Genomic DNA, 9,113 nt, shown 5'->3' on the forward strand with positions numbered 1-9,113 from the left:
AGAGCTGAGCCAAAAAGTGAAGCTCTCGATTTACCGGTCGATCTACGTTCCTACCCTCATCTATGGTCACGAGCTTTGGGTAGTGACCGAAAGAACAAGATCGTGAATACAAGCGGCTGAAATGAGTTTCCTCTGCAGGGTGTCTGGGCTCTCCCTTAGAGATAGGGTGAGAAGCTCAGTCATCCAGGAGGGACTCAGAGTAGAGCCGCTGCTCCTCCACATCAAGAGGAGCCAGCTGAGGTGGCTCGGGCATCTGGTGAGGATGCCTCCTGGACGCCTCCCTGGTGAGGTGTTCCGAGCACGTCCCACCGGGAGGAGGCCCAGAGGAAGACCCAGGACACACTGGAGGGACTATGTTTCTCGGCTGGCCTGGGAACGCCGTGGGATTCCCCCGGAGGAGCTGGCCCAAGTGGCTGGGGAGAGGGAAGTCTGGGTCTCCCTGCTTAGGCTGCTACCCCCGCGACCCGACCCCGGATAAGCGGAAGACAATGGATGGATGGATGGCAGTTCATGCAAGGCATGCAGATGGAACTGTTATAAATGCATGTAAATAAAAAGAGAATACAATGATTAGCAAATCTCATAAACCCACATTTTATCCACAATGGAACATGGTAAACATTAAATGTTTTAAAAAAGAAAATTAACTTTGTTTAATTCTGTTTTGGAAAAAAAACAAGGTAATTTGAAATTTATGGCAACACAACTAAAAAAAATATGGGACATGGCCATGTTTACCAATGTGAAGCATTCCCTCTTCTTTTAACGTCATAATGTAAATGTCGAGAAACTCAGGAGAGCAGCTGCTAGAGCTTTTGGAGGGAATGTTGTTCCATTCTTGTCTGATGGAGGATTTTATCTGTTCAACAATCCTGGGTCATTTTTGGTGGATGTTTTGTTTCATGATGTGCCAAATGTTTTAAATTGGTGAGAGGTATGGACCGCAGACAGGCTGGTTCCACATCTGGACTCTTCTATTGCAAAGCAGTCTGTGGTTTAGCATTGTCTTGCTGAAATATGCAAGGCTTTCCTTGAAAAAATCTGTATTAACTTTTCTGCATTGATGGTGCCTTTCAAGACGTGTAAGCTGCGCTTGCCAGAGGCACTAATGCACCCCCATACCATCAGAGAGGCAGGCTTTTGAGCTGTGGTCTGATAGAAAGCTGAATTGGTCTCTACCCAACGGAGACCAAAGATGGTGGGGCGTTGTGGTCGCCGACCCCCACGGAGAAACAGTTAGGTGGGGCGTCGTCTCGGCTGACCCCCACTGAGACGCTGTGAGGTGGAGCTGTAGCGGCGGAGCTGTAGCGGCGGTGGCCTGACCCGCCCGTGGAGCTGTGGCGGCAGCGGCCTGACCCGCCCGTAAAGCTGTGGCGGCGGCGGCCTGACCCGCCCGTGGAGCTGTGGCGGCGGCCTGACCTGCCCGTGGAGCTGTGGCGGCGGTGTCAGGCTGACCTGCCCGTGGAGCTGTGGCGGCGGCCTGACCCGCCCGTGGAGCTGTGGTGGCGGCCTGACCTGCCCGTGGAGCTGTGGTGGCGGCGACGGCGCCTGACCCGCCCGTGGAGCTGTGGCGGCGGCCTGACCTGCCGGTGGAGCTGAGGCGGTGATGCCAACTTTCTTTGATGACTTGGCAGGGGAAGAGACGTTGTCGACCACCGACTTGGCAAACTTTGAGGTCTGTGGGGACTCTGCAGAGGGCACTGGAGACTGTGGAGACAGTGAAGGCCCTGCAGGCAGCACTGAGAGCGAGGCTGGGGGCACTGAAGGCGGCACTGAAGAGTGAGACTGGGGGCACTGCAGGCGGAACTGAAGAGTGAGACTGGTGGTGGCGTGGGGGCTGCCGTGGCCCATGATTCTAGGAGTCTGGGTGACCACCATCTAGACGATGGGGGCTTGATGGCCAAGCGTGTTCCCAAGAACCGAGAAACACTCCCCTCTTCCTCCTCTAGACTGGGCGTGGGCATGACGGTGACAGCGGCAAACAGAGACGTGAAGGCTGCTGCGGCTGACATAAGCGTGATGGACGCTGCAGTTGGTGCCCTCCTTAGCCAACGGCGACCATGACGTGAGGCACGGACCGCAGCAGGAAAACGGGGTCTGTTCAGGAAACAGAACGGGTGCTCTCTCCGCAACTTCAAAAGGATTTTCAGAGTCTTCTCTGCGGAGAGAGCAACACCGCGGATGACGTCTGCAGGTTTCAGGTGTGACTCGGTCATTATGTCAGGAAGGGGGATGACGGAGGCGAACCCAGAATGCAGACTAGTCATCTCTAAATGAAAAGAAATTTATTAGAGTGTTTTCAAAATGGTGGCCCCTGAGGGTCCCAAGATCACAGACATCCAATGCTGACTTTCTGTCGTTTTGCACAGAGAGATTTTCATGATTCTTGAAATCTTTTGATGATAAAATGAAAGTTAGATGATGAAACATTCAAATTGTCTCCAATTTTCCAATGAGGAACATTATTCTTCTATTTTTAAACAGTTTTTTTGCAGACTGGTGAACTTTTGCCTATTTTTACTTTTGAGAGATTCAGCCTCTAAAATGCTGTTTTTATACCCACTGCTCTTACTGACCAACATGTGACAATTAATCTGATTTGTTGCAAAATGCTCCTTCAGCTGTTTCTTTTCGTACAACTTATTTTTACAGCCTTTTGTTGCCTGTTGTCTTTGAGATGTGTTGCTGCCATAAAATTCAACATGGCCTTTTCCTAAATTTCCTAGTTTAAACAATTGATATGTTTACTGTGTTCCATTGTGAATACATATGAGTTTGAGAGATATGCAATTCATGGCATTCTGTTTTCATTTACATTTTACATGATGTCAGTGTTTTTGTAATTGGAGTTGGAGATAACTGTTTAAATCTTAATGATAAAAGTGAATGAGTTGTAGGCTAGAAAAGTGGATGCCACATTATTTAAAACATGTACAAAGAAAACCAATGGGAATTTGAGAGCTCTGGCTTGATAACTCTAAATGTATGCTGAAACTTACACCTGGTACACAATGAAAGCAAAGAGAAGCCTTGCTAATTCTCAGCTGAATGATAAAAAGTAATTACTTCTTTCTTTACAGGCATTTTTCTCCTTGTCTTTCCTGGAGAAGTTGGATCTAAGTTGGAACATGCTGAAAAGTCTACCTGTGGACTTCTCAGTCAGTCTGTCGGCGCTCAAAGAGCTGCACCTGGAGCACAATAACCTACATTACATATCTGGATATAGGTACCTGTAAATGTGTTGATTACTTTAGCTAAATTTCATCTCTTTTTTTCTGTTGCTTCATCTTCTAGCCTGATCTTGTTAAACCCTAAAAATGTTCCTCAAATTAAGTCAGGACCAGCTCCATGCTTCTAATACCCCCTAACACTGGATGACAACCCCGCAATGCAGAGTCTTGGTGAGGTTGTCAGGTGTGTATTAGGAAAACACTGGCCTCCCCAATACTAGTGATAGAACATAATATGTTCTATATATTATACTATATACAATTGCAGGAAAACCCTTATTGATAATTACCATGAGCGTAGCAACATCATGATTGCCTTTACAATGAAGGTTTTCCAAATTTGCTACAATCCACCCATGTTCTAACAGGTCATGTAGTTCAAAGTGGTATAATTATCCAGTGTGAAGGTTGCCTAAGTGCAAAAACATCATTGCTCATGCTTTCTACATCTGAGTAGGCAAACTCCACACAAACACACTTAGGTTCATAGTCCAACTGCACTACAGGGGTCTACAGTTTTCACTACAGCAATCGGTGGCAATGATGTGCTGATTTGTCAACTGCCTATTTAAAAGACGAAGAAAAAACAAAATTTTAGCAATTTCTCACCTAGAATTTGGCCCAGATTAAGTCTTTGTGGTCACTTTGTGATAAATTTTCTAAATGTTAATTGCATCAGATTTCTTTATTATTATTATTTATTTCCTTGAGCACAAAGAAGAGCAAAGACACTCTTCAACAGACTGAGTGCTCTAACTAAACAGAGTAAAAAATTTTCTCTATAAATTGCAGGCTGGGACCTCCCCACTGTGTCCGAGCACCTGGCTGATTCAAAGTTTGGAAATTTCACTAGACAACATCTGAGACAAAACTGGTTTCACCTGGCACTGTGGCCTTGATCACAGCCTGCAGCTGAGAAACATGTCTGCACAACCAGCCTTCTACATGTCAGAAAGGAGACACACAGATTGTTCTTTTTTCTAAGTCTACACAAGCACTAAAAATTAGATAACACATTACATAACATGCACACAGTCAGCACAGTAATAAAAAACTAGGTTGCATACACTTACTCTCTGAGGGGAATGGCAGACCTTGGTGAAAAGGTCAGACAACAAAATGTACGTATGTTAAAGGCCAAGCTGAGACAGAAAGCATGAGCAAGTATGTTTACCCTTTCAGCCTAAAGTTAATAAACTTAAAGTTAATTAAGAATGGAGCTGGTCATAAATCCAGAGATCAAGTAAGGAAGTTTTTTGATGTTCAATTACTTAAAATTTTTGGTGTGTTTCCCAACATCTCATTCTGGAATTGACTCTTTTAAAAAAATTTTTTTTTAGCTTGGAGCATTTGGACAATTTGGAAAAGTTAGACCTCAGTTTTAACCAACTGGTGTCTGTGGGACCTGGGGTGTTCAGGGGCCTCTCAAGACTCAGACATCTCTATTTATACAACAACAGACTGACTATGGTGCAGCAGGGGAGCCTTGATATGCTCCCTGGGCTTGAGGTAAATCCACAATATCTTTAACTCATTAGGGCTTCTGTTTTAATGGGCTTGTTGAATAAAAAAGAGGCTTTAACCCTCCTATCGTCCTCAAATATAATAACAAATTTGGTCCTTGGGGTCAATCTGACCCCAGGGATATTTACCCCATGAAAATGATTTACAGAATGTTGTTGACCACGTTTTTGTGACAGGCACTTGGTTTATTTGTTGAATACATAAATAACCCCTTGAAAATCAGTGAGTTGACCTGTACTCTAGCGCCACCATCAGGCCAAACCTTTAATTTAGAATTAATTTATTTTGAAATTTTCATACAAATCTTCTCAAATTTACTTCTCACGAAGAGCTCCAATGATGACTTGATGTCATCAACTGCATATCTGGTGGGTCCTGGAACCCTTTTGATTATATTACTAGCGTTACGTCTACCCTGCTATTTCCGTAGAGAAAGGGACCATGGTATCTTTCCATTTTTGGAAGAGATCATGTCTGCAGGTGGTTGACATACAACAGCAGGGTCAACACTCTCATTCTCATCAGATGAAAATTCCTCAATATCAGGGTCCTCCTGAACACAGTCCTCTGTCTCAGAGACAATCTCCTCTAAGACACTTTCACTGTCCAAGACCTGTTCCAAAACATCTGACAGTAAACCTTTTCCCAGAAGACATTTTCAAAGAGAGGACATGCAGATTGCAGTATACTCAGAGCACAATGAGGAATGATTTGGATAGAGGACTGAGATGCAAACTTTTATATTTGAAAAAAAGTCAACTACAATTTTTTGAATGATAAACATTGAATGGGGTCAAATTGACCCCAAGGATGATAGGGGGGTTAAGCCAGTCATGTCTACATTTCTTGGTAGATAAAGACAAACTGACATAACTGAATGCTGTTCCCTGGTTGACCTAACTTCTGATGATTGTGAAACTGGTTTTATCTGTGTACTGAATCAAGTTTTTTTTTTTTTCTGACTGTCTTTCTGTTTAGGTGCTCCAGCTGAACAACAACAACATCTCTCAGATAGACATTGATGCCCTGGCCCCTCTCTATAGTCTGGCAGTTCTTGACCTGGAAGGAAACAACCTGCATCATCTCAAATTTAAGACCTTCATCAGCCTACACACAACAGCAACACACATTCAGCTATCAGGTTCGCTGTAGTTTTTGAAACCTTATTGTGAAATTAAATCTCTTCTCCATGACAGCTAACGTTTCCCCACTGTAACTGTGCCTGAAATGATAGATGTAGGTCTTCACCTTGTAAAAAAGAATATTAACTTGAAATGAGACAAATACATACCTCCCATTAGAGCCTTTTTACAAGCCACGTCCCTTAAAATTTAGGGATGGTGCCAAGGCAATGCGTTACTGGGCTGTTTAACATGTTGTTGAATGGTGAAGAAAGACACAGAAAACCAAATTTTATCTACTAAAACAGGGGTGTCAAACTCTGTCCTGGAAGTTTTAGGTTTTTCTGCTCCAACACACCTGATTCAAATGGTTTAATTACCTCCTCATCAAATCATCAAGTTCTCCATAAGCACGTCCACAAGTAATTGATTTAAACCAGGTGTTTTAAAGCAAGGACACATCTAAAACATGCACGAGAGCAGACCCCGAGGTACATGTACACTTGTACACTAAATGATGGTCAAGTACACAAGACAAACACCTTTATAATGACTTAAAGGTTTTTTTTACTCAGTCAGAAAAAATAAGACTTATTTTTACCTTATGAAGACTGTAAGTGAAAAAGTTACAAAACATGTTAGGAAGTGGCAACATTTTTCAAATAGACACCTTTGACTTACCCTATTTTCTGCACCATAAGGTGCACCGGATTATATGGTGCAGTCTCAATTATGGCTTCTATTTCTGTACTTAACCCATACCTAAGGCGCACCGGATTATAAGATGCATACTAAAACATACGGTCTACAAAAAAAAAAGGTCACAGAAGCTAAACGGTGAGTTTGGTTGAACTTTATTCTACTATGTATTATTTTTTATCATTCTTCTTCCACAAATCCATCAAAGTCCTCATCTTCTATCTGAATTAAACAGCTGGGCAATTTTGCAATTAAACATTTCAGGTTCCCTCTCATCATTGTCGGTGTCTCGTTGCCAGGGGGCTGTTCAGCAATGATGCCAGCTTTCGCAAAAGCTCAGACAACAGTAAAAGCAGATACCTTAGCCCAGGCAGCCTAGACATCCACAATCGATTTGCATATAATGGCATAACTCACCCGGCGCTGCCCCCGTCTTAGTAAACATGTGTTCAACGTTGATCATCCATCCATCGCTCCCACGCCACTCACAACTTCACTTTGAACGTGCTGTTTACGCCAACGTCCAGCGGTTGGAGTTCTCTTTTAATCTTCCCGGAATGATGGCAAGCTCCAAATTGTATTATAGTACATAATGTTCTCTGATTGGTTTATCGCTGCCAGCGTGCGTGCCGTACGTATTACGTAGTGTTCTCTGATTGGTTAATCGCTGCCAGCGTGCGTGCCGTACGTATTACGTAGTGTTCTCTGATTGGTTAATCGCTGCCAGCGTAAGTACCAGTACTGTACATATTACCGTACCTGTGTTACCTGTGTCAGGGACAGAATTTGGAATTCAGTGCACACATAAGGCGCCCCGGGTTATAAGGCGCACCGCCGATTTTTGAGAAAATTTAAGGCTTTTAGGTGCCCCTTATAGACCAGAAAATACGGTACTTTAGGGTTAAAGAATCAAAAGATGCACATTAATCTAAAACATGGGGCGGCATGCAACTGACACACCGTAACATACTGTATGTTTCAGAGACTTGCTTTATTTCACTTGTATGACAGCTGTGGCTGTAACTGATTGGTGGATGATTGGCTGCTTTCTAAATATTGTCATTCAAACAAACTGGAAGACATTTAGACTTTCTTCCTTTTCAATCAATACATTTGCAGCATAGTGAACATTCTTGGTCAAAAAAAGTCTTGATCAATCAAATTTACACTTTTGGCAATACATTTATCTATATTTAGTCAAAACAAACAAATAAGTAAATGATTAATTAAAGACTTTCTGTGGTGGAACACATATTGCCCTCCATCTTTTGTGCCAGAGTTTTAAACTAAGATTGTCATACATTAAAACAGAGTTGTAGCCATTTTTGTCAAACCTTAAAAGAAAAACAAAATATTTTGCATGCAATATAATGAGACGTCATCCTCAAAAAGTGTGTTGTGTTAGGTTTTAGGTTTTTATGTTCAGTTTGAGTTATTTTATTCAGTTATCTTGTTAGTTGGTTGTTGTTTTTTTTCTGTCTTTGTCTCTCGTGTCTCCCCAGTTTTTGTCATCTGTCTACTTGCCACGCCCATCTCCACCTGCCAGTAATTATGATCACTCACCTGTGACCACTTACCTCATTTTCCTCTGTGTTTAAAAGTCGGTTTTCTATTTCCCGCTCAATTTTTCTTTTTTCGCCAGGAAACCCATGGAGCTGTGACTGTGACCTTCATCGTGTCTTCAGCAAGATCTTACATGTTCGTCACCTTCACATCGATGACTACCACAATGTGACCTGCCAGGACCCTCCGCAGCTGATGGGAGCTTCTCTGGCCTGGGTGGACAGCCAACTCTGTGTTGCTGAGACAGCCACAGTTCTCGTCATTACCGTGACTGTGCTGGTAACCGTGGTAGCAGCTGTGGTGATGGCGGAGAGGAACAGGAAGAGGAACCGTGGCAAGAACTGGGATGCCGAGTCACAGAGTCCACCATCTTAAGACACTGTGTAGTAAATGGGAGGACAAGGTGGAGAACCAACCATGTGGAGGCTAAAGCTTCATGTTCTCAGCTTTGCCAGTGACAAAACAACTTGCAGCATATTGTTTAGTATTCCCAGGTATTAATTATCTGGACAATCTTGGTTTTCCAAATAATAAAAAATGTACTGTTAATTTGGAAGTCCTTGAAGACACATTACATTTTGACACACAGAATTTTAGTCCAAACTGATGTATTAGTAAAAACTATGCTTCTTGGGTTCTAGTCAAGTTAAGTCAAATGTATTTATATAACACTTTTCAGTAACAAGGCGGTTAAAAGTGCTTAGTTTTAGTAGCAAATGTAGTTTAGTGTTACAATCATAATCAATTTTAGGTTGGATATCTGACAAACATTCCTTTATCATCCAGCAGGGTCAAGTTTTAGTCAGGGGTGGAAGACTTGAACATCTAACGCACACTTGTAACTGGGTGTCACTGAGGAGCAGTCATTGTTACAGTCAAATACAAAAGCTATATGTTTAAAATGAACAGATAGCTCTGTATGATATTGGTTTCACCAACACATGTATTGAGTTTCCATATAAGGAAATATTTATAA

The 9,113-nt window shown here is 42.7% G+C and overlaps 1 protein-coding gene across 4 annotated transcripts in view; it reads left to right on the forward strand.

Annotated features, from left to right (window-relative positions):
* Positions 1-8,686, forward strand: part of LOC108249486 (TLR4 interactor with leucine rich repeats) — a 15,051-nt gene extending 6,365 nt beyond the window's left edge. For all 4 annotated transcript variants that reach the window (XM_037978838.1, XM_037978840.1, XM_017438906.1 and 1 more), the window contains 4 exons: positions 3,081-3,226; positions 4,571-4,739; positions 5,733-5,895; positions 8,217-8,686. In XM_037978838.1, coding sequence (XP_037834766.1) covers positions 3,081-3,226; positions 4,571-4,739; positions 5,733-5,895; positions 8,217-8,512 — 774 coding nt within the window. In that variant the 3' untranslated portion in view covers positions 8,513-8,686. The remainder of the gene's footprint in view (positions 1-3,080; positions 3,227-4,570; positions 4,740-5,732; positions 5,896-8,216) is intronic.
* Positions 8,687-9,113: the final 427 nt, after the last annotated feature.

The sequence above is a fragment of the Kryptolebias marmoratus genome, linkage group LG12, assembly GCF_001649575.2.
Source record: "Kryptolebias marmoratus isolate JLee-2015 linkage group LG12, ASM164957v2, whole genome shotgun sequence".
Taxonomy (NCBI): domain Eukaryota; kingdom Metazoa; phylum Chordata; class Actinopteri; order Cyprinodontiformes; family Rivulidae; genus Kryptolebias; species Kryptolebias marmoratus.